The sequence below is a fragment of the Miniopterus schreibersii genome (assembly GCF_964146895.1).
Source record: "Miniopterus schreibersii genome assembly, chromosome: 2".
Lineage (NCBI taxonomy): Eukaryota > Metazoa > Chordata > Mammalia > Chiroptera > Miniopteridae > Miniopterus > Miniopterus schreibersii.
Genome location: NC_138102.1, coordinates 169,378,527 through 169,404,709, shown reverse-complemented (window position 1 = coordinate 169,404,709; position 26,183 = coordinate 169,378,527). Strand labels below are relative to the sequence as shown.

Sequence of the window (26,183 nt, the reverse complement as noted above, 5' to 3'; positions counted from 1 at the left end):
CTATTAAAAATATGTAAGTATTAAACAACAACAATAAAGTTCTTCATCTTCTGTCGTCCGGAAATGACTATCATATATTTATAGATTTTTTTGTCTCTGTGTTATGTGTGTTATAAATTTTTTCAATAAAAAAACCTTTGATTTGTGGAAAGGTACTACATTTGTGTTGAAATCAGTGAGGATCATGGTGGAGAAAATATAATGAAAAATATAATTTAAAAATTCTTCTGCACTATATTTTCCACTTACATATTTAGGGAAAAAACATTCCTTTGAACTTTGATTAAATTTGGATCAGGTAGTTTCTTTGATCTTGTTCAAAATATTTATGTTATAAGTGACTTTAACAGCATATTATATTACTTTTCCTGTAATCTTTGCCTTTAGTCTGGGATGGTATTAACTCCCTCTAGGTTTTAGAAATCTAGGATTTCCCATGTTGGTAGAAAATATGATATTAAAAACATCTGTTTCAGTGTTCTGAAGTTATAAATTTGAGCTATGAATAGGCTAATAAGCAGATGGGTAAAAAGATCAGGATCAAATTAATGCATGACTTTTAAAAAACCCTCACTGCAAAACAAAACTTCAGCTGGGCAGGTATTTGTTTTAAAAGCCAGAGCTAATTGTTTACATCAAAAGTCATTCTAATACTTTCTCTAGGGCAGGACTTGATGAGAGGTGGAGCTGGCCTGGGCACCAGCCAAGGAATTTAGTTTCTGGGAAACCCAAAGGCCCTGGTATAAGGCAGTTCCATCTGTGTAAAGTGGGAGGGTGATAATATTCAGAATTTTCGTGGTAATGACCTCAGTTCTTGTTCTGTTGCAGTTCATTTTAAATTGTAGTTGTGAACAAGGCATTTTGAGAGATAGTATTTAATAAATTATATCCATGACTTTAATACTATAAAAAGACTTTATTAGGATATAAGAGGTAACATGTTTTATTTGCCGGTTGTATTAAGTTATAGCTTTTATATGAAAATCTCATTTTCTCTGTAGAGCAAGGCTTCTTAACCTTCTTTTGTGCCTGGATCCTTCTGGCAATCTGGGGAAGCCTATGAGTGGATCTCTCCTCAGAATAATTTTTTAAATTACAGAAAAAATACTTAAGATGAAAAGGAAAACAATTGGGCTGAAATACAGTTATGAAAATAATTTTGAAGTGTGACAATATTACGTGTGCTTTTTTTTAAAAATTTTATTGATTTCTGAGAGAGGAAGGGAAAGGGAGAGAGAGATGGAAACAATGATGAGAGTCATTGATTGGCTGCCACCTTCATGCCCTCCTGCTGGGGATCAAGCCCCCAACCCAGGAATGTGCCCTGACTGGGAATCAAACCGTGATCTCCTGGATCACAGGTTGATACTCAACCGCTGAGCCAAGCTGGCTGGACTGCGTGTGCTTCTTTAGTAATGCCGTAAATAAGAAGATCTGGTGGTAGATCTAACTGCCCTAATTTTGAAGTAGTGGTGAGAGTAAACAACATTTTGAAATGTCTGCAACAACTGTAATGTGGTATAAAAAAACCACACACGTGTTTTTTATGGTACAGGGTCACTGGTATCATTGATAATACTGTGGTTTGTTGCCTACATTCATAATGAAAGGGAATTCTATGTTTCACTTAGAGGTTAGTGAAAATGCTTGTTTTTGCCTATCCAAGTTTGCAGACCCCCTGAATTCTACCCATAGACATTACTACAAAGCCTTGATTCTCAATATAGATTTGACCCAGACTCCCCTACAAATAGCCAGAAGCCTTTATTACTGGGATTTGTCTTGCCTAAGATCTAACAAGCTGACTCTTGGTAGAGTTTCCCTCTTAGTGTTTGTCAGATTTGTGGCTCACATCAGGAACTGTTCCAGTTAGACAAAACACTAAGATTTGGTCGAGCTTGAATTCACCTTGGTGCTTTTATTTACTTTATTCTTCACTTGGTTGGGCCTTGGGTGGTTAACTATACCTATTTCCCTAAACCTAAATGTGCTGTTTGTTGACAACCAGGGTAGTGGGGACTAAGTATGGTTAAGAGCCTCTTTAAGTGGGGCTTGAGTGTGCCAAAGTTGTATCTGTACTTTTGAGATTCTCACTTGATGAATTGGCATCCTTAACCATTGGAAAGTGTGTTTGCAAAGAAAAGCATTTGTTTCAACCAAGTCAAAATAGTGGACATTTACTTTTGTTGGGAGATTTCCTATGGCTTTGACTCCTCTGAGGGCATCCTGGATATGCCTAGCCCGTCTGTCCTGCTAAAAAGGTACTGAGGAGAGATTCTGTCTGTGTAAGAGCTGCTCTGAAATTTTGCCATAGGAGGGAAGAGCTTGGAGTCAGGTTTGGTTCTGGAGTCCTCTGGGCATGTCACCTCAGGACCAGGCTCATCAAAGTCTAGGAAAGACCATGTAGTTATGCCCTCCCGGCTGAGGTCCAAGTCCAGCCAATACTCTGCTCACCATATTGGGTGCCCAGAGAGGGGCTGCATCAGCCCCAGAAAAGTGGCCTTTTCTAACTCCCAGAAAGGCACTGCCTGCTTTCCAAGCCATAAATCTGTGAGCCTGAGAGCCCAGAAAGGTCACTTTTCTAACTTTATACAAGTACCATAAATGTATAAGAGGAAGGCTTGGGCCACAGATTAGGGACCAGAACTGATCTAATATTCAAGGAGTAAGAGAATTAGAGCAGGGCCAGAGCACCTTTTATTTTTATTTATTTATTTAAAAAACATTTAAAAATTTTTTTTATTGCTTTTTAGAAAGGAAGGGAGAGGAAGAGAGAGAGAAACATCAATGTGAGAGAGAAACGATTGTTTGCATGCTGTACTCGTCTCGACCAGGAATAGAACCTACATCCTGGGCACGTTCCCTGACTAGGAGTTGAGGGGGGAGGCTTTGAGTGCACAGGACGACGCCCAACCAACTGAGCCACAGGGCAATGCATCTTAGAATTTTAAAAATATATATGCTTCATTATAGTTTAGAATGAGAATCATTACAGTTTTTCGATCTGGTCCAGCCTACTTATTTTCTGTATGAGGATACTGACACAGAAATGCTGCAGGGCAGAGCATGGCCAAAGTCTCATGTCTCTGCTAGACATGGCTTGACTGAGAGTAAGAATCTGCCTTCTCGCTCCCAACAAGGGCTCTTGACCATTTCACCAAGCTTCCTTGAACATGGCAGTATGTCTTATAGCTAGACAATTTATCTTTATTTTGCGTATTTAAAATAATCGATATTTCATTTCACAAATCAGGATCATTTTAGATTGTCTCTTTGAAATTTGAAGCTTTGGCAGAAAGGCTTATTGGTTAGACTTATTGGATCTTTGGATCTCATAATTCTGTATGTGTTGCTGATATCATTACATGTTTAGAGAGGAGAGAAGAAATCTGGATAATACAAAGACATGTCCCCAAATTCAAAATGATTGACTTTGGAATGTTACTCGTCCTGTATGCTCATTTCCTCCGTGCTCTGCCATTCCCTTTTCACAGCGCACAGTCCAGGAATCAGACTGGGCATTGTTGAATTGAAAAGTCCCAGATTCCCACAGATGACTCATGTTTAGGGAAGGTTAACTGTACTTTGAATAGCTTTCTGCTTTAAGTTAATTATTCATTGATTGTGTAATCTGGGGTGGTAAGGTTTACTAGAGGCCCTTATATAGAAAACTTAGACCTCTAACAAGATACAGTATTTGGGTCCTCATTCTTTCACGCTGGGCCTCAAAACTGAACAAAATTAACTTGCATATCCCTTGAGGTTACTCTTGGTGATGATGGAGGGGTTATTTAACTTTTATTAATCAATGATGCCACCTGGTGGCCAGAAAGTACATTTTGTGGTGCCCATGTATGCTGCACCAGTTTTTTCTTTGCTAGAAATAACCGCAGTAGCATTTGAGGCATTTTTGTTAGCGGAGTTTTGAAAAATACTTAGTTTGGTTTGGCAGAAGCAGGAAAGTCATAGACTACTACACATCTAACAAGGCAAACTGAATTGACTACTCTGCTCTCCTCATTTTTATAAGATGAAATTCCCCTGAGATACTAGGTCCTAAATGGTACGTAGTAAACAATTTCCTATGACCAATCCAGGCGTGTCTGTCTGGTCTCCTTTCCTGGGTTTCACCTGGGTTGTAACAGTGACTGGGGCAGCTGGTGGTTTCAGTGTTCCTCCCATCTGACTCAGGGCCATCAATCATGTTCTCTAATTCTGCAGCTGAAACACCAAGTGATTCTTAACTGAGAGGGATCAGGTCTTGTCTTCCTTGAAAAGGTGAGTTTTCACAAGGATATACTGCAATAGGATACCCTAAAAGTAGGGATGAATGGATATGTTGGAAAGTTGAATTTCTAAAATTTAATTTTGGAACGTTGAGTTTTGAAAGTTGAATTTTAAGATGTTCTTTTAAAAATTGGCAAGGAAATTAAGCCTAACTCCATTACCTCCCTGATTAATAGCATGCTTTTGCAACATCTCAGTGGTGGGTGTTCTCTTCAGCCAATTTGTGTGTTTTCACCCTGTTCCTGAAAATTCAGGTTGGCGGACAGTAGCTAAACAGCTGAGTACAGGGGAAGAAAATGCAACTCAGATGTGTATCAGGCTCAGCACAGTGATTGTGAGGTCAGGATTTTCTAGTACAGATTTCTTCCAGAAAGCTTTCTTGGTTTAGAGAAATGTCTCAGTTCAGTATTAAAGAATAAGCATTGAAGACAACATAGGAACTTGCTATTAATCTGATACTTAGGTAAATCTGCTGTCCTTTCTACATTCTTCAGCGACCTAGAGCCTTTAAGGACTATCACTTTTGATTAATGAGGTAGGCTGCACATTGAGAACATCTAAGAGGACAACTAAATTTTTACTCCCTACCCTGTCACTCTTAGGGAAAAGTCAAATATTTAGACTCACCTTACACATGGAATTCATTCTGAGTGGAGTCAGAGTGAGATTAAGTTCATTTTCATCTCCAGGTAAAGCTAAGTGTACTGTATAATCAATGTATGTTGTTAATTTTCTTTCTTATCTGTTTGATTGGAAGTATATTCTCCAACTATTGTGTTCTGATTACTTTAAGATCTAAATTGCTAGTGATGGTCTCTGGCAAGATAGAACCTACACCGAGGTGCATGGGAGCTTACTGTAATCATATACAATGTCTCGCCATGGCTTCCTGCCAGTGCTGGATATTTATGAAGTACATGTCTAGACTCAACGGGTTCTTGAGTCACTGTCTCAGAGATATACAGAGTTTCAGCAGCTGGGTGTGTGTGTTTATGTCACGTAGTAAGTTTGAAGAGCTGGTCCTAACACCCAAGTTTCTCTTTGTGCCTTTCAGCATGATTTCATAAATCCCTGGGATGAAATTATATATTCTGTAATATTGTCAGTGGAGATTGAGTCTGATAAAAATGCATTCAGTCTCTTAACATGCCTTTCCTCTTTTCATTTTTCTCAACTCCCACTGTCATTAGGATTGGTTTCAGCCTTTATGCTTTTTACCTAAATTAAGACAATTCTGTCTGAAAATAATCTTTTCTTTTTTTTTTTTTAATTCTAAACATTTCTTGTCCCTTGTGTGCAAAGACCCAGGCTAAGTGCTATGAGAAATAGAAAGATGAATCAGATGTGGATCTTGCCCACAAGGAGCTTTGAGTCAAATGTAAACAAAAATGATTGAAGGCATAAAATGAGTAACTGTGGTGTAATGTATTATTCAGGGGGAGGGAATGTTTCTTTTAAATGGAAAATTTGGTAGGATAGGAGGAATTTGAGATGAGCCTTAAAGAATATGAGAATTTTTATATGCAGAAACAGAGGAAGGATTCAGAAAAGGGGAACATTAGAGACAAAAATCATAGAGCCAGAGAACACATGGGAAGTATTTAAGGAATTGTGCAGAATCAAACTTTGGTAAGAACAAAGGGCCTGTGTTAGGCAGTAGCAAGAGAGAAAATCAGAAAGTCAATAGGGACCATTAGTGGGGGACTTTAAATTCCAGGGAATGGAATTTGTTTTAATTTGATAGGTAATGGGAAGCCATCCAACATTTCTCAACAGAGAAGTATTACCTTGAAATCCTATTATATTTCTTTGTGTTAAAGATTTATTAACTATAACTGATTGACTTAATTTTTTTCCGTATTATAAGAACCACTATATACCACATTGCACATTTATAGACCATCTTCATCTAGATCATGTTTCTCAACTGCAGCCATATTGACGTTTTGGGTCAGATAATTCTTTGTTGTAGGGCTGCCCTGTGCATTTGTAGGATGTTTAGCAGCATCCCTGCACTCTAACCAATAGATGCCAGTAGCCCCCATTTCTCCAGATGTGACAATCAGCAATATTTCCAGACATTTCCAAAAGACCCCTTGGAGGCAAATTCACCCCCATCTGAGAGTCACTGGTCTAGTGTATTGCATTCCTTGGTGTTCTGGCGTTGTTAGACTCTTAGATTGACAAGCCTAAGAGTCCTTTAGGCATTCAATCTATTAATGCTTGGAATTTTGTACTAGACATACATCTGCTCTTGAGATTAAGGTATTTCATGTGTGTTGGAGTAAAAGACCTGAATTGGGCATCAGGAGACCTGGATTCCAGTCCTGGCTCTGCCACAAAGAGGTTGTGTGACTTGGGTGAGACCCTGTACTCAGTAACCTGATTCCTCATCTCTGAAATGACTAAGATGCCCTCTGAGGCTCTTTTCAGCTCTGAGTCTGTGTCCTGATTTCAAATTGTACTCAGGGCTTCATTCTTTCACTCTTTTAGAAAGTTAGTGCAAATTGAACTAGCAGGTATAGTAACCAACAAGAATGACCGAAGTATTGAATAAAAAAGACAAAAGCGTTTTTTTCCTTACTGCTTTATTATACTAAATACTATCTTTTTTTTCCCATTTCTAGATTATTTGAAAAATCTTTTAGAAGACTCCAGAGATTACAGAGACACTCAAGGTAAATAACTTCTGTAGTCTTATATATTGCAGAAGTTTTTATATTGTTTATTTGGACTTAGAAATTAAAAATATAACAAACCTCTATTTATAAGAAGCCCCGCCCCCCATAACACTATTTTGGGCAGGTTAAAATAGAACTAGATGAAGTGGTACAGTGGAGCTGGATGCAGGTAATATTATAGGGACAAGAGTGGTCAGCTGGCCCTGGGAGCCAGCGTGCTGAGAGAGTAACCCAGCATGCTGAGTCAGGGAGCTCCATCTTCCTGTGCCCAGTCTCCTTTGCCAGATGTCAGTTCACCTTCTCCAGATGCCCACTGCTTTCAAAGCAGGGATTGAACCAGTTAATCTGCAAGGTCCTTTCAGGCTTTAAAATCGCGAGTCCCTGAGGTGACCAAGTTGAACAAATCAGGGATGACACCTAAAATAGCGCATTGTTCTGGGACTTTTTAATGATGGGCGTTAGCACCCTCCACCCCTCGTGCCCAGTGATACTTAAGGGGAGTAGTCCATTACATTACAATGGACTCACTGGTAGTCATGGGATAATTCACTGCGTGGAAGACACATGCGGATTACTTCCGTTCCAGATAGTGATGTTTCTTTCTGTTTATCCCCATACTACTGCTTTCAGATGTCATACCTCATTCTAATCTGCATTAACACATTAAACAAGTCCATGTCCATCCCATTAATTTTATGAATTTTGATCATATTCTTATGCATCCTTTACGTTTTCTGATTACAAAGCTGAGCAGGTTTTTAACCCATTTTGTAGAGATTCTTACTCATTCTCTTAATTATTTTTCTTCTCCTTCTCTAACATCTTCTATTTGCGAGTGTTATGCTTTTAAAGGTGATTTTTTTTTTTTCAAGGAAAAGTTTGGAGTGGTGGATATGATATGCTTCTTGTCTTCGGTGAACATATAATCTAGTTGAAGAAAAAAGCCAGCCCAGCAGACAGAGAACAGAGCAGGTAGCTGTAAGGTTAGGATGCATTGAACAGTACAGAATATTTGGAAGGGGGAGAAAAGTATGAAGATCAAAGAGGCAGAGCTCTGCGTAGAGAGAAGTGGGACTGGAGGTGAGTTGAAGGGTAGGCAGAGTAAGGGTGGGCATTCCAGATCAGAATCTGTCTCACGAAGATATAAATTTTAAACAGATTTTAGAAAGGCCTCAAGAAAACATCTGTTCCGTGGCCTCTGCCCTCAAGGACAGTGAATTATTAGCTCCATTCTACAGATAAAACAAATACAGGGCCAGACATTAAAGAGTTTGCTTAAAGGAAATTACACACTTGAAGAAAAACTGAATTAGAATAAGCAGTGAACAGAGAGGTGCACTGTATGGCCAGAGGCCCGGCAGTATAACGGTGAGTAGTTAATGAAATTGCCAAGGGTGAGGGAAAGTGAGACAAATACACCTTTGGAAGGCAGGCAGAACAGTTAAAGGAACAGAGTCACTGGGGCCTCTTAAAGGGATGACATCAGGAAGTAGAATTACAAAATGGATGGGAGAAGGCAGAGTTTGGAATCCAGATTACCAGACAGCAGCAGCTTTATCCTTTCGTCCAAAATCTTCTCTTCCTGCCCGCTTGCCGTTCAGGCAGGCCAGGAAGAGGGACTGTGCCCAGGACCATCTCTGGAATATCTGCCGTGATGAGTGCCAGGTGCAATACATTCTGAAAGGTGGTTGGGGTCTCTATAAGTTAATACTGCTTTCCTTTAATAATGGTGATAGTAATACATTTATTTTTAATGAATATGGAAACTCCCAGGATTGGTACCAGAAAGAGAATCTTGGGTAGATTATAGTAGCTGGACCAAAAATCCTCAACCCCTTTCCAGAAATTGATTTTTTAAAATTTTTTTAAATTTTCCTTTCATTGATAATTACTGTCCCTGCCACACCAGCCTGAGGGCATGTTCCCTCTTTAAAATTACCAGTTTTTCTAATGAGAGTGCTACTGTCACATTGTATGGGATAACCTTCTTTGTGTGGGTTTGTAATTAGTAGCACAGGATGTTTAGCATCCCTGGCTTCTACCCACTAAAGGCCAGAGGACCTTCCCAGTCATGTGACAACCAAAAATTGTCTTTACACATGTCCAGATGTCCCTTGAGGAGCACTACTGTCTTGGGTTGAGAACAACTGTAGCCCAAAAGGAAACAAAGTTCAGACTTTTTTTTATAGCTAATTACAAAGATGATAAGACTGGAGCATTCAAAAACACTTTGCTAAAGGCAAGGAGTTAATAAAAAGAATGAAATACAGATGAAGCTAAATAACCCAGCTTACAAAATAATGCATGTAATTTCCTAGGGTCTAGTATGCTTGCATGTGACATTTCTTCTCTCTTGGGATCAGACTAAGAGAAGGCAGCTGAGCCCTAACCCTCTACATGGTTGCTCCTTGTAGTTCTAGTTTCCTATCCTAGGGTCCTTCTCTCCCCAAGGCAGTTTATACTGGAATGGCCCTCAGCTTCCAGGTGAAACCTGGCCTTATCCTTATAAACTTCTATTGGATATTCAGATCTCAGCACAAAACCACTCTGACATTCATACACCGATACACATGATTGATCATGTCTCTTTAGCATCTTTCTTTGGCTCATTTTTTTCGTAAGAACTCTGTTTGTCCTGTTCCATGCCCTCATTGAATTTCATCACCCACATTTCTGCCGACTCACAGCCATGATCCTCCACTGGTTGGTTGCTGTGAACTCGCTGCCGTCTTGTCGCCTGGCATTGCTTAATGTTGCAATTCACTGGTAATGACCAAATGCCCCTTCTGTTCTTACATATTTTAGATGCCCTTGCTGTTGTGATAGAGGTAGCCAACCACGCCAATGATACCATGAAGCAAGGAGTAAGTATCTGATTTCAGTGGCTGTGCACTATTGAACCTGGGAGCTGGGCCTTCATATGCTCTGCATTCTCTCTCTGTAGGACAACTTCCAAAAACTTATGCAGATTCAGTACAGCTTAAATGGACACCACGAAATAGTGCAGCCTGGACGGGTGAGTGCTTTAGACTGCCTTTGGCGAATTTATTTTTTATTTATTTTATTTAAGTATATATCTTTATTGATTTCAGAGAGAGGAAGGGAGAGGGAGAGAGAAAGAAACATCAGCGATGAGAGAGTCATTGATCGGCTGCCTTCTGCATGCCCCCAACTGGGGATGGAGCCCACAGCCCGGGCATGTGCCCTGACCGGGAATTGAACTGCGATCTCCTGGATCCTAGGTCGATGCCCAAACTCTGAGCCACGCCTGGCCGGGCCCTTTGGTGAATTTAATACAATGATTTTAGGCATAGTTTGTAGCTATTTTTCATTTCAGTTATGATAATAGGTTATTATGGTTACTCTTCATTGACCCTTTGGATCAACTAAGTTCATTCTGCCCATTCAAAACATTCATGACTTAAGTCACTGTGACAAGAAGTCTGATTCAATTAGGAGAATGGCAGGGGACCCCACAGAGTCTCTGATTGAATAGGATCATTTTATTGTGTAATACTAGCTGACCTCACACAAGTTTAAAGACAATTTCATTAAAATCTTTCATATAAGAGAGGATTATGAGGGGAAGGAGAAAATTGGTATTTTGTTGCTCCTAATGGAGCACAAAAATGGCCTAGGGAATGAATTCAGGGAAATTACAAAATGCAATTGTCAGGATGTTGGCTATGCCTCAGGATAAAGTACATGCTGGGTCAATTACATTTCAGACCAAATAGTACCCCTGGGGCCAATATTGGATTTATGAAACTTCTGCCTTGTCCAATTCCTAAATGATTTAGAGGGTTTAAAAAGAAACTACGACTTTAAAAAATCACAGAGATACTATGTCCACCCAGCCCCCACAGGAAAAAAAAATCTGGGGAAAGAAAGTTGAAATGGAAATTATATGTATATTGTTGTTGTGTTATGATGGCAGGACTAAATGGGTGTTTGTTTGGGTAAATCAGGTTTTTCTCAAAGAAGGAACTCTGATGAAGCTATCTCGGAAAGTCATGCAGCCCCGAGTGTTCTTCCTGGTAAGTGGCTGTGTGTGTTTCTAATGAGTCCCAGGCAGGCATAGTTCCTTAATAAAAGGAGACATTTGTACATTAGCACATTCAAATAGAAGTTTTAGTGGAATCTTTACTAGCTGTATTGCTTCTTTGCATTTTAAGTATAGGAAGCAAGGATGCATAACCAGAAAATTATTTTCTTTTTGAATTAAGTTTATTTCATTTTTAATTTGGAAAAATTGATTCAATCGATTATTTAGGCAAATTGTAATACTTTAGTGGGATTTAGAATTCACAAACCATTAAATCTGTCTACAGAACTTGGAAAGAAAGCACATTTTTTAGAAATTGCCTTTTAAATAATATTTTAATAAAACATTCTGGGTGGCTCTAGTTTCTATAAGTAGAAGATTAAGTATTTATTCAGAGAGTTTTTAATAAAGAAGTAATATTTTTCCTTTATTCCTGTGTCTTATCAATAACTCTGTAGCTGAAATTTGTTCCTTTCCTTTATGCTGTGAAATGTTTCTCCTTTCAGTTTAATGATGCCCTGTTGTATACAACACCCATGCAGTCTGGGATGTATAAACTGAACAACATGCTCTCATTGGCTGGAATGAAGGTCTGTGCAACTGTTAGAGGATTTTTTTTTAACCTAAATATATTTAGAGAAAAAATCCCTAAGATAATCATCTTTAACTTTTTCTTCTCCATGTATTACTGTTCATGTATTCATTTATTCATTCGTGTGGTCATTTGTTCACTCACACATTAATTTATTCATAAGATACTTATTGAGAACTACTATAAACAACATGGCAGTAGTTTTGGTGGAAAATGCAAAGATAAAGAGAAGCATGATTCTTTTTGTCTCCACCCCTATGCCAGTCTCCCCAGGAGCTTAGCAACTAGTAGGGAAGATAATACACTATGTAGAAACAGTTATAAAATAGACAGTAATCAATATTGCTTTAAAGGCACAGTTCGAGATTTTGTTTGGGAGTTCAGAAAATAAAGAACATGCAGCGTTTGGTGGGACATGGTGGAAGGGTTGATGGCAGCTAGGAAAGGGCGAATGAGGGAAGTTTTTTTGGAGGAAGAGCTGAGCTGTGGGGAAAGGCATTCCAGGTAGAGGGAATAGTGTGCGCACAGGCCTGAAGGTGGAAAAGTTGGGCTGCGTGTTCATAGGTATTTAAATTCATCTGTAGCAGAGAGTAGATAAAGCTGGAAATGAAGGTTGGTGGTAGATATCAGCAGCCGGAACACTGGGCAACTTTAGCTGCCTCAGAAACGAGATTTTCAATAGGATGAGTTTGCTCAAATTATTTTGCTTTCTTCCAGGTTAAAAAACCCACCCAAGAAGGCTATCAGAATGAGCTAAAGATTGAGAGTGTAGAACGTTCCTTCATTCTCTCAGCCAGGTAACCTTAAAAACTCTGTATAGATGAGCATTTGACATATATTTTAGGGTCAGCCATTTCCAGCATTTTTTTACATTTAGGTTAACTACTAGGCTTCTTTTCTTTCTGAATACCATGCAGTTCTCTCGTGGTTTACCATATAGATAAAATGTCTGAGAGCTAATCCAACAGTGTACTAGAAGCACGAAGATAAAAATTTTCCTGTGAATAGAACAATAATACTTAAAAATGCTTTGCTGATTATTTTTTTAAAGTGAATATTTCAGATCTTTTTACAACACGTTTTTAAAAACAAGGAAGGTGATGGGATTAGCCAAAGAGTATATATACATAACCCATACACACGGACAACAGTGTGATGATGGCCAGAGGGAAGGGGGGCGAGAGCAGGGGACAGGAAGGCAAGGGGAGAGTGAATGGGGACATCTGTAATAGTATCAACAATAAAAATAAAGTAAAAACAAACAAATAAGTATATCTAGTGCTTTGAATCTTTTACTAGGAAGTTTTCACATTACATTGAAAGGACGTAACAAATCTACGAGGTAGATGCCATCTCATTAAAAATGAGGAAGATTAAGTTACAGAAATATTGAGTTGCTGTCTTAAGGATACATAGCTGCCGAAGTAAGGATACAAACAGTAGTTTTTTGCTTTTAAATCTGTTGTTATTTATGACACCACATTGCCTTAAACTAGAGCCTTCGGTGACTTATGTATAAATCAAGCTGTCATACCATAATGTAAATAAAGTCCTAAAAAAGCCTGAAGCTGTATGAGTCATAAACATACATTGTTGAGTTATTGGCCAAGTGGCAGAAGTCAGTGTTTGGCAGGATTTGACAGGTGAAGGGAGAGACAACAACCATCTCATGTTCTGCTGGGTTTGGACAGTGAGTCTGGGAGGCTCTCAGACCAAACCCTTGATGTAATAAAAGTGGTAGCAAATACTTTAGTAGCATTTACTTTGTGCCAGGCACTATCCTAAGCACTTTTTGTGCATTAATTCATTAAATCCTCACAACAATCAAGGTAAGTGACCACTATTACACCCATTCAATGGTGAAAAAGCCACCCAGCTATTTATTATCAGTGCCAGGATTTGGATCCAGGCAGACTGCGTACAGCTGCGTCCAAACCACTCAAATCAGCTAGGGTCTTAGTAGCAGCTAGAGTCGTAACTGGAACCATTTATTTCTCTGCATCAGGCATGGTGCTAAATGTTTTATATTTATTTTCTCTCTTAATCTCCATAAGTATTGGAGTAGGTGTTGTCTTAACCTTCCATATAAGAAAAATAGAGGCTCAAAAACATGTTCAAGTTTACACAACTAGTAAGCGGTGGAGCTGAAATTTGAACCTAGTGTATCTGATACTAAATTTATGCTTTTAACCATAATAATATTGCCTATCTCCACATGTTAAGGACTCAGACCAAAATCAGAGGAGCACAAGAGCAGGTAGCTCACTTTTCTGAAAGGAAATGACAGCTGCTGCCCGACACCAGATCTCAGGGTTTGTCAAATGCTTCCCAGCTCCCAGCCAGAGCTTTGACCTTCTTCCTTCCTCTTTTTTTGGGGGGTTTGAATGAAAGTGTAAAGAACATCAAGTCCCTGTACATCAGGGTCCTTGCAAATACTTAAGCTTGGGTCTTAAAATCAAGAAAATTATTTTCAAAGATCCAAAGAGGAAATGCCTATAGGAAAGTCAGGTTTTTAATTGCACTTAAGTTTCCTAACTGAAAATGTGCTTTGGTAAAAACAAAATTCTATTTAATTAAAGATTAAACAATTCAGGAAATGATGGTAAGTCTTTCTTTGGTTTCTATCGGGTAAATATTTGGATGTCCATGTTTTCCCAGATTGGCCTCCTAGACTTTAGGAAGGTCATTGGAGTTTTCAGTAGGATGGGACACCATCTGAGGGTTTTAAGCTAAGAATTTATCAGGTTTAAGTTATATTTTAAAAAGAGCACATTGGCTGCTTTGTGGAAGATAGACCACTGGAGAATAGAGTAGAAGCTGAGAGATAAGGTAAGAGGCTGTAGATGATGGTGCCTTGGACTAGAATGGTAAGAAGTCGTCAGAATCAGGTATAGCCAATAGGATTACTGATAGATTGAATGTGGGGTATGCAGGAGAAGTGATAAAAATGGAAAGTTCTTGATAAAGGAAAAATAAGTTTCCAAGGGAAGATTAAGGTGGCGTGGGGGGAAGGGAAACTAACACATATTGAATGCCATGCTCTCCTGAGTCCCACCAACCACAATGAGGCAGGTATTATATAACATGTAAAAAGAGATTAAGAGGGCCTCTTGTGATCTGGTTCTTGGCTTCCTCACCAGCCTGATCTCCATTCACTCTTCTGTACCCACCCCCACGAAAGCCTGGCATGCTCATCAGCATGAATCTGCTTATAATTCTCCATGCACCACCAGCCTACTTCACCTCCTGGCTTTTGCAGGTGGCTGCCTCCTCCTGGAATTCATCACTTTGTTCAATAAGTCATACGGAGTCTCTTCCCTGGCCAGGCATTTGGGATACAGTAGAGAATTAAAAGGGCTCCTTCCCCAAGCTTATATTCCATTAGGGAAGAACATACTTAGCAAATATTAACACAATCAGCAATTATTGTGATTAAGTAGTACACAGGAAAACCACCAGGAGATAGGCTGTAAAACAAGGGCCTTGAACTAGATTTGGCGGAGAATGGGCAGTCAGGTTTAGCTTCCCGAAAGACCCACCGTGTCTATTTAATTTTGAAGGGTAAGGAGTAGTTGGATAGCTATGCAAAGAGGACAGGAAGAGGCTCCCGGTCATTAGGAACAATGTGTACAAAGGTCCTAAGGTGGAAAGGAGCATGGCATTCTCAAAGAACTGAAAGGCCGGTGTGGCATGAGCATAGAGAATGAGAGGGACAGTAACCCAAGATAAGCCTGGAGGGTCAGGGAGATAGATTTCGCAGAACTGTCTTGTGGACTTTTGTCTTTAGCCTAAGCCACAGGAAACTACTGAAAGGTTTATACAAGGGAATGGTGCCATCTGGCTGGCATTTTAAAAGGAGTGTCTGGTTGTTGTGTGGCGAGTGGTTTGAAAGGGGAACTAAAGGAGATGGCTAACTAAACACAGAGGATGAGAGAGCGATTGAGAGTGAGCTTGTGCATTGTATTGGGTAGTGATACTGGAGACTAGAGTAGGGAACTGTGATAGGGAGCACTGAGAGGAGCAGCTTTGGGGGAAAGATCAGTAATTTAGTTTCAGATGTGCATATTGAATGTGAGGTGCCTATGAATTGTCAAAATGGTGCCAATGGAGATAGTTTATGTGAAGATCTGAATGTCAGAAGGAAGCTGGAGGCATATGTGTCAGCTTAGAGACAATAACCAAAGCCAGGAGACTGAAGGGAGGTGCACAGAGAGACTAAAGAGTTCCCTGTCAAAATCCTATAATTCTTCCCGTCCTATCCTAGTCATTACCTCTGCAAAGCCTTCCCTGCTACCTACAGAAGGCAATTTACTACTTCTGTGTTATTTATCTACCTCACATTTATTATGTCATATGGTAATTACCTGTTTCTGTGTCTCACCTCAATTACACATAAACCCTTGTAAGTGAGGTGTATTTTGTATGCTCAGTTCATGGTTTAGTAGCTGGCTCTTAATAGGCTCCCAGTAAATATTACTAAAATGAATTCAATGGAAGCAGTGTGACCTTTGGACCTCAAAGTAGCATGCATAGTTAACACAAGTAGTAAATGGTGTAACAAGGTCCGACATATCAGCAATCCCTTCTATTGGAGAGTTTTCCCCCTAGGAAATTCATCCCAGTCAATGGGAAAATGGTACTTATTAAATATAAATTTGCTTTCTGGTAATGTACACATTTCATTACCAGATTTAATTGTTTTTTGATCCGAGGAAGATGCTGATTCTTTTGCTAACCATGTTACAAAAGGAGAACTAGAATGTCTTCACTCGATGCTGCAGCAAATGTGTGTGGTCTGAGAAATGTGTTACCAAGAACTGGTAAACATCATTCTGGCAGAAAGCCACACAGAGAGAGCCAGAAACCCACACAAGAGAGAGGACAGCATATGTGACATGATTTACACAGTCGAATCACATTCCACATGCTCTCAGGGCTCCAGAAAAATCAGACGGCTATTCTCAAATTAGCCATCTGCCTCTCTGCTTTCTGTTACCTCTTCCAGGAAAGAGTGGGGAGGAAGGGTAATATTTTATGAACGTCTGCTTGGAAGCCTGAGCATATGTTTTTATAGTGTAGTTCTTCAGAGGACACGAATAGAAGAGAATGTTCTTCAGATAACATTGTGTTGAAGGGTTCAACCCTTAGCCACACTTGGGTCTGATACCAACTTATTTAGTAGAGTCTGTTACCTAAAGCTAATTATGTAACATTTCAAATCCTCAGTTTCCTTATCTGTAAATGGCAATGGTGGATGGTGATGCTGGGATGGGGATATGTGTAAGATCCAATATATATTTCATGGGGTAGCTCTGAGGAAGAGATGTGACATTTGCAAAACATTTAATACAGTTGACTGGCATATAGTAACTGTTAAATAAATGCCAGCTCATTGGGACAGTAATGGTAGAATAGTAGAGGTAACTGAGGCAAGTTTTGTTTGTTTTGGAGAGATGGGGGCTGTTTCTATTGTTTTGTTATTGGTATATAATAAAAATTCGAGAAACATACTAAAGGTTTTATTTGTAAATGATTTTTATAGCCATGTGAGTGCAAATTCTAAGTGGCACTTAAGTTATTTAGTAAGAAGGTACATTTCTAAGAATGATTATTGTGGGGAAGATGAGTGGTTTTTTAGTATCTCCTTGACCTGCTCTGAGTTCACTGAAATACAACAAAATGTGCCTATTCATACCATTACTTTTTATAGAATTTTCTTTTTAAAAATATCATTTAAGAGTTCCAAAACCACAGCCATACATGTTTTCAATGTCTTACTCAGTGTGACACATAAATTTCTTCTATTTTTTAATATAAACTTTTATTAATAAAATATTTTAGAGTGAAAATTCAAATATACTTAAAATTAGAGTAAATAATATAATGAAACTGCATATTTGTCACCCAGACTCAAAAATTATTAAGAAGATTCTGCCACAAGTTTTCCTGTTTTTAAAGTATTTTAAAACAAATTGCAGATGTCAGGTCATTTTACTCCTAAACATTTAGTATGCCTCCCTAAGAAAAATACACATTGTCTTACACAATCACATTCCCATTAGTAAAATGGATTTAATTTTTTATGATAGAGTTTTAAATTTATTAAATTCTCTCTTTGTCTTTCCACCCCCCCCACCCCCCCAAAGTATGCCTCTCCCTCTTGGGTATGCAAAACAAAATATGCTGATACCAGTGATAATCTGAAATTTCCAATTTTGGGGGGAGGAGGTGTACAAAAGCAGAACAAGAATGCCTTTTTCTGAATAGGCTTCCCCCCGATTTGGCCCATTTCCATCTAGATTTGAATCATAGCTCCTGATAAACTGAGGGTAGGAACAGAAAATGTGATGAGCTGAATACAGGTAGAGGTGCCCTAACTACAGGCTATTTCCCTTATTCACCACTCCTTAAACATCTGTTATGACACCAAAAATGTGTTTCCTGAACCCTCTGCCCTTTCTAGAAAATTTTAGTAGTTACTAATCTAAAAATATTTAGTATCCTATAGTATAAACTTGAATTTGAAACTTGGTTCATTGGAATATTTTTAAATTCTAGGATTATATCTGAGGAAACTCCTTGGTTATATAAATAATCATAATTTTTAATTGCGTGACTAGCCTGTAAACCAAACAAAAATACTTCCAAAGTTAGGAGACTTCAAAAGCCATTCAGTATAAAGCAGCCCTCTTGGGAAGGAAGACAGCATTGTGTTTGCTAAAATGCCATGCGTTCTCTGATGCCTGCCCTGATTATTTGTGCACACAAACCTCCAAGTTGCTGCCTGCGCCCAGCATTGTTGAAGGGTGGTGGGATCTGTTGCCATGGGAGAAGGGAAAGAAGTAAGAAAAAGGCAAAGAATGAAAGCCGACATCTGGTTGATGGAACCTTCTTTTGCCCCCAACAGTTCTGCCACAGAAAGGGATGAATGGCTAGAAGCGATTTCCAGGTCAATAGAAGAGTATGCCAAGAAAAAAATCACATTCTGTCCTAGTAGGAGTCTGGATGAGGTATTGTCTTTTCCTCCTCTTTTTTTAAATGCATTTTACTTTTTATCTTAAAAAACAAAACACCTTTCCCAGGGGTTTAGAAAAGCAACATGTGTTTCACAGAAGGATTGGAGCTGTGTGTATAATTTCAGAGCTAAAGTTTTATCTTGTTAATGTCACTGCAGATCTATGATAGCATGTAGCATATTCATATTTTTTTCTAGTTATAAAACCTCATTGCATAAAATGTAGAAAATACAGTATAGTTTAAGGAAACTAATCAGCTGTCATCGCACTACCACAGGCATCTTCTGAAATTAATTTTGTACTAGAGGATTGTTAGATGTAGCTAACCTTAATATCCTGAGGACGTGAAAAGTAAAATAGCCCGTATTTCATCCCATATCCTTAATGATACCATCAGCATTGTGAGCCGGTGCTGCTAAAGAAAAGGCTTGGTTCTGTGGTAGTCAACGTGCATGAAATAAACAAGTCGTTCTTCTGCAGGCAGACTCAGAAAATAAAGAGGAAGTTAGTCCCCTTGGATCAAAGGCTCCCATCTGGATTCCTGATACCAGAGTCACGATGTGTATGATCTGCACGAGTGAGTTTACTCTGACCTGGAGAAGACACCACTGCCGGGCCTGCGGAAAGGTGGGAGAGGACATGCCCGTCTCCATTGTGACTTTTAATAGCTCCAGGCTGTGCATAGTGAGGAAGTATATTTCCCTTATAAACATTGTAGAGGGGGAAAATGATACTAAATCATGAGTGTTATTTTCTCTAAATATTTAGGCATGGGGCAGTCTTGTTAGGGAACTGATTCCCTTCTACCTCAAGGTTACTTTAGAATATCAGTAGTAGACAATTTTCATTTCAAAAAAGTTTACAAATTCACAGTTAAATAGACCCTCGTATTTACAGATAATTATTTAAACTGCATTTATTTGGATACTTATTTGGATACTAAGTATAGTAATTCCTCACTTAACATCGTCAATAGGTTCTGTCACTTTAAGTGAAAGTAAATGAAACCAGTTTTACTTACTGTAAGCTAATTGATATAAGCAGAGTTAAGTTCCATTGATGTGGTATCACATCAATGTTATAATGAAATGACATTATTCAAGGACCTGCTGTATTTAATAGAGGGATCTTTCAGTGTTGAAGTTATCACTAGTGATATTTCTAAGTCTTCATGATCTCATTAATAAAATGTGCACAGTGACAATGACATCAGCAAGTTACTGTAAAGATTAAATGAGGTCTTATTTAGAGAGCATTTAATAGAAGGCCAGACACTTGGGAAAGAAGTAGCAGAGATGGTTGTGGTTACAGCAGTGATGATGACAATGACAACAATGATAGTGATGATAATACAGTTAAAACAGAACTTATTGCACTCCAAGCACTGTTCAAACATTTGCACACATTATTACTTTTTTGTAGTAAACATTCAGTAATAGTCTGTGGCCCTTATTTTCCAGTGTGGTATTGTGTGTGAGTTCATTATATGCCTGAGCCCCATAGAGTTGTTATTGAGATTCAGTGACTGTAAAAAAGGTTTTGAAAAGTAGACAGCACTATAAATTGTAACACACCTGATGGTTTGGGAACAAAGATTATTCTAAATTAAATAATTCCAATGTGTTTTCAGATTGTATGTCAAGCTTGTTCATCCAATAAGTATGGCTTAGATTACCTGAAAAATCAACCAGCAAGAGTATGTGAACATTGTTTCCAAGAACTGCAGAAATTAGGTAATATATAAGTAAAGACTTAACCCCAAATTCCTTTAATTCCCAGATGCTTTCAAACGGCCTTCTGAAAGAATCATCTTAGACACATTAGCAATACGATTGGTGATACTCATCTCAAAATATTGAGTATTTTGCTTTCTTAGTTAAGTTCTTTTAACTCATATTTAGTGGTGCTTCCAAGAGAGGTTGGACTAAAGTTTATTTTTACTCCGAACACAGTTTTGCTTAGAATACTAATTGTAGAAATGTAATTATAAGATGAAATGCTTAAAACAATTACAAGGAAATTTTAACTCAGGTAATTTTTCAAGTTTCTACTTTTACAACGGTGCTCATTACAAATCATTTTTATTTATCTGTAAAGTAATTCTCTATGGAAATATACCAAGTGTCACTTTATAGCCTAATTTTAATCACTTGGACTGATTTAGTGAGGTTTTGTTGTACATCTAAATACAAAATGATAAATCATGTCTGCCTACTCATTTGCAGGTGTCCATCCCTGCAGTTAAGATGAATGCAGCTAGTAGGACTGTTTAGGTCTATCTTTTGGGAAGAAAAGATCTTTAAATTCCTGAAACCTTTAGGTTCTAAACTTTAAGATTATCTTTCATTTCCATGAAGACTAGCTTTTCATCAGCAAATGAAACTAAGTGAATAAAACTAGATGATATGCTATTTCAGAATCTGTATATTTCGTTTGTTATTGTCTGTGTACATTTTTTTTCTAAGAAGACATATCCATCTAATTATTCCTTTGCCAGCCTTTATGTTCCTCCATTTGTTCTCTGGGTATATAATATTGGCTGCAAACATTCAAAATTCATTTTTTTGAATCCTCCCTCATTACCCACACCCATTTGGTCAATAAATCCTGTCAGAGTTATCTTTGCAAACCTGTCTTTCTTGTGATTTCTTCATCTCATAATAAGGCCTTCATTATCTTTCATCTGGACTACTGTAATAATTTCCTAACAGGTTTTCTTACTGCAAATCCTTCCTCCTTCCTACTGCCAGATTTATTTTTCTGAGTTCAATCTGTTCGTGTCGCTCTCCAGCCTAAAAGGTCTTTCATTTCCCGCTGCCTAAACAACAGTCCAGGTTCCTTAGAACTGGCCTTTTATTTCCAGCCTCATTGCCCTCCAAATAGATGATCTAATTTCATCTCTCTCTGCTTTTGCTTATGCTAACCTCTCTTCATGGAGCATACTTCCTCCACTTTTTCCCTTGGCAAACTTAATGGTCAACTCAAACATCTCATTCTCTTCCCAGCTTTCCCTGAACCTGTGTAGTCCAAATTAATTGCTTGCTCATCTTGTCTTATAGCTCCTTTTCTAGCACTTTGCTCATTATAATATTATTTGATTATGTATCTAGATACTAAACAATGTTAGTTTTTTTTTAAGTCATGAGTGAAGTAAATGGTAGTACAGTAGCATATTTCAGAATTCTAACGGCACAAAAGGATAATCCTTCCACATGGTTTACTTAGTGTTGAAAAAGTGCAAAATCGTAGATGTGGAAAGTCTTCCTCCCATTCAACTCCAACCATCCATCTTGTTCCCAGGGTCGTCATTGTCACCAGTTTCTTGAGTATCCTTCCATGGATATTTTATGCAGTAATGTTTATTGATCTGAATTAAATTGAATTTCAGAATACTTATGATTGGCTGTAAAAGTGTGCCTGATTTCTTTTAGATCACCAGCACTCTCCTAAGATTGGATCTCCCGGAAATCACAAATCTTCAAGTGCCTTATCATCAGTCTTACAAAGTATTCCATCAGGGAGGAAACAGAAAAAAATCCCAGCTGCTCTCAAAGAAGTAAGTGTTTCCATTAAACTTGCAACCTGATAGAGGATGAATTATTCATACTCATATAATAGACTGTTTCTCATTCATAAAGGAAGATGTCATTCCCACAGCTACTAAGACATGCATTTTAATACTGGTGCTGAGGTGTGGCTGCTGCCTCACTATCTTGCTTAGTCTCCCATATGACCTGAGTCATTTAGAAAACAGCTATCAAAAAGTTTGGAGAACATTTTATAGCAATGATAGAAAGTAAAGATAACTTGGACACATGTGAACTTTAAAATTACTTTGAGGAGACCCCTTGTCAGAGGGAAACAGTCTGCAGAATATTTGTAGGCATTGGTTGGTTATATACAGTTGATACCACTAATAGTAGGTTGTCTTTCCTTTAAACTTAAAAGAAATATTTAAAAAGTGATAACAGCCTACACAGTTAGACCTGCCAGTGGTGTAATCCACAGGCATCACTGGTATCCTATCCCAGTTCCTCAAATCCAAGTGGTCAGCCAGAGTCAGATCAGAAGGACTGCCTTTCTGGCCACTCCCATTTTGATTAGTTTATTAATTAGTTCCACCTGTCCTAGTTGTGAGGCCAGTAGAGTTTTAAATTTTATTCTTTTGCTTGGTTACCATGTGAAAACAACACACATTTATTATCTCAGGAGTCCAGGCATAGCTTAGCTGGGATCTCTACAGGGCCACAGTCATAGTGTTGGCCGTTGCTGGGTTCTCATCTGGAGACTGACCAGGGAAGGGTTTCCTTCTGTCCTCACTCAGGTTGTTGGCAGAATTCATTTCCTTGCGGCTGTAAGACTCAGGGCCCTTTTGCTTTTCCTAGAGGTTGCCCTCAGCTCCTTGCCACACGGGCCTCCCAGGATGGCTGCTTACTTCTTCAAAGCCAGAATGGGAGATAGTATCTAGAGCTATCTCCTAGCAAGACTGAGTCTAATATAATGTAACAAGCAGGGAGGTAACATCCCGTCACCTTCACCATATACTGTGGGTTAGGAGCAAGTCACAGGTCCTGCCCACATTCAAGTGGAGGAGACGGTACAACAGTGTGACTTTCAGAGGCATGGGTCATGGGGAGCCACTTAAGAGTCCGTTTACCACACCACTGATATGGCAATTCGTAAACTTAGCTACTGTTCCCGCGTTCAAAAAACAGAGAGAGGTTTCAACTGCCAAATTATAGTCACTAAAAGCTTTCTAATTTTTGCCTAGAGATTAAAACATTTTCAGCCTTTTATAAAGCAAAACAAATGTTTTTTCTTTCAGACCAAAATTTTTGAGGAGCAGAAACTGATCCTTAAATCACCATTAATAGTAGAATTCTCTATTTACTTTTTTGTTGGTACAGTTTTTTAGTTATTTCAGGGACAAAGTTAAAGTTTTAAGTAAACTTCCCTAATTACCAGAATAAGAAAAGCAATAAACAACATACACATTCCCCAAAACACAGCTTTTAAAATGCCCCTTTGACCTTTGGAATTGTTTTTTTTCCTCGCAACCCAGAAAACACAGGTGAATCCACAAAGAAACACATACACGCAAACCGGGTAGAATTCTAGAACTTCTTCTAAAAGGAAGGGTTTTTATGCTCGTGGTAATGGCAAGTATTCAATTTGTGCAGTAGCAGACTTTGAAAATAAACAATTCTGAAACATTAATATTATGGTTATTGCTTTCACAACCAATGATCAAAAGCAATTTTGTTATTTTAAATTTTTTGTTTGAACACCAGTGAACTATGGGATTTGCTTATCTAGGTATCAGCAAACACAGAAGATTCTTCTATGAGTGGCTATTTGTACAGATCAAAGGGCCATAAAAAACCTTGGAAGCACTTTTGGTTTGTCATAAAAAATAAAGTGCTATATACATATGCTGCAAGTGAGGTAAGATCTGAAATCTAAAGATGTGTAATTTTTTGGTCTTGTTTTATAATACCAACTGGAAATAGTTACGGTATTTGTATAATCTGTTTTACTTTTTTTGGTTTTGCTTTGCTTTTGGAGGGGGAGATGTTGTTGTCGTTATTTTTTTTTAAATCCTCCCGAGAGAGAGAGGGAGAGAGACATTGATGTGAGAGAGAAACAGAGATTGGCTGCCTCCCATACACGTCCTGACCAGGATCAAACCCGCACCCTTTTGGTGTATGGGATGACGGACCAACTGAGCCACCTGGCCAGTGCATGTTGCCATTATTTTTAATGTGAAAAGTGTCTTTGTTTTGTCTAGAGAGTTCTTATTCAGAAGTATTAAGAATTTCTCATAGTTTTAAAATGTGTTTTTGGTGTCATATCTATTTCACCAAAGGCAGGGTTCTTATCCTTTCTGCCACGCTCTGTTGGATGGCAACCTCTTGGCTATCCTTAGATCGTATTGATCAGGCATCACCATAGATAATCTAGACTTCCTTCAGGTTATAAATAGTTTCTTTTTGTGCTAATACCACCTTTTTCTCCTATCTGATCACCATGTGTTCTGACATCCATGAAAACCACTACTCTAAGGTCCAAGCTTTTCCTTAGTGGGACTGGGATAAATCAGTTGCCTTTCTGAGCTATGTTTTCTGCATCCATAAAATGAAAGTAATTACCTACCTTCTGTGGTTGTAGGGAAATATGTGAAATTCAGTGGGTATGAACACATTGAAAACTGTCTAGCACAGTTTGGCTCCTAGACTAGCTGGGGGGGGAATAGCTGATTAAATATTGTTGAATAAACGAAAACTGAATAAGTTGCTAGAATTATTGTTTTATATATGTGTATATGAAATTAGAGCTATATACATCAGGAGTCCACAAATCTGAATTTTGTATCAATTAAAAAACCCATCACCCTCTGTGTCTTTTTAAATAGGACGTGGCAGCTTTGGAGAGTCAACCTTTATTAGGATTCACTGTCACTCAAGTCAAAGATGAGAATGCAGAGTCTAGAGTATTTCAGTTACTGCACAAAAACATGGTGTTTTATGTATTCAAAGCAGATGATGCTAACTCAGCTCAGAAGTAAGTACTTAGACGTATTTTTCTTTTATACATGAAAGTTTGAGTTGTTGTTATAAATTATTGGTTGTAAGGTAACCTACTTTAGGGACAACTAAGAATTTAAGTCAGGATCCAAATGAGAAAGAGTTAAGATATTATTCAAACTCTTTAGAATTGTTTCTAGAAGATAGGCAAGAATATCTGGAATATTTTCAGGAGGCAGAGGGGGAAAGAAAGTAGGTAGTTCTGTCCCAAATCTTTTGTGCACACACGGCCTCTGAGGAAGCAGCATGATGCTTCTCTTCAAGAGGAAGGGAAGCTGAGGGATTTGACCTCTCCTTCAGTGGGGGTAAGAATCTTCTCTTGAAACATTCCAGGGTTTGGCAGTCCAATGATTCCTTTGTGCCGGGGAACAGCAGGAGTTTAAACAGCTGCTTGCTAACTTCTTTAGGAAAAAGGTCAAACACATTAAGAGGCTCCCGTGCTGTTCCCAATGACTGAGTAGAAGGAAATAGATATCATTTTATTTTAAATAGATATCATTTTATCATTTTAGATTGTAGAGGCTGAAACAGTTTCTTCAAAATACCAGTAAGAATATTTAGGTGTCATGAGGTTGCTTGATAGAAGGATATCTCCGTGAAATCAAGATCCTTTCTGAACAAAATAGTTCAGTTCACCTCTCTGTCATTTTTTATTTTGGCCTCACAAAGTACATGTTTGTGTTTTCACTAAGAGGTGCTTGTGTTTTCTGGATAGACTCAAAAAGTGCATGCAGATAAAAAAGAAAGCTTCAAGTAAGCAAGGCTTGTCATTTTTTAAGGCAGTAAGAATGAATGTACCAGAATTACACGTTCCTGAAAATTAATTAGGTACATTGTTACAAATACTCTGTAAGACTTTTCCCCCAGTCTGTTAGAAGATCCAGCCATGTATAGCTGCTACTCCAAATAATTCCTTTTGTGTACTGAAGAATGTGTTAAAATTATGTCATTTAGCTATATTTTTCTGTAAAAATTACT

The 26,183-nt window shown here is 38.3% G+C and overlaps 1 protein-coding gene across 3 annotated transcripts in view; it reads left to right on the top strand.

Annotated features, from left to right (window-relative positions):
- Positions 1–26,183, top strand: part of FGD6 (FYVE, RhoGEF and PH domain containing 6) — a 103,317-nt gene that overhangs the window by 75,871 nt on the left and 1,263 nt on the right. Inside the window, exons 9-20 of one of the 3 annotated variants that reach the window (XM_081130259.1) lie at positions 6,915–6,965; positions 9,774–9,832; positions 9,913–9,984; positions 10,937–11,005; positions 11,520–11,603; positions 12,323–12,402; positions 18,513–18,615; positions 19,102–19,248; positions 20,252–20,354; positions 22,053–22,177; positions 23,938–24,066; positions 25,034–25,182. In XM_081130259.1, the coding sequence (XP_080986385.1) occupies positions 6,915–6,965; positions 9,774–9,832; positions 9,913–9,984; positions 10,937–11,005; positions 11,520–11,603; positions 12,323–12,402; positions 18,513–18,615; positions 19,102–19,248; positions 20,252–20,354; positions 22,053–22,177; positions 23,938–24,066; positions 25,034–25,182 (1,171 nt within the window). Of the gene's footprint in view, positions 1–6,914; positions 6,966–9,773; positions 9,833–9,912; positions 9,985–10,936; positions 11,006–11,519; positions 11,604–12,322; positions 12,403–18,512; positions 18,616–19,101; positions 19,249–20,251; positions 20,355–22,052; positions 22,178–23,937; positions 24,067–25,033; positions 25,183–26,183 lie in introns of those variants that run through there. The other 2 variants (XR_013998304.1, XM_081130260.1) reach the window with 2 other exon arrangements.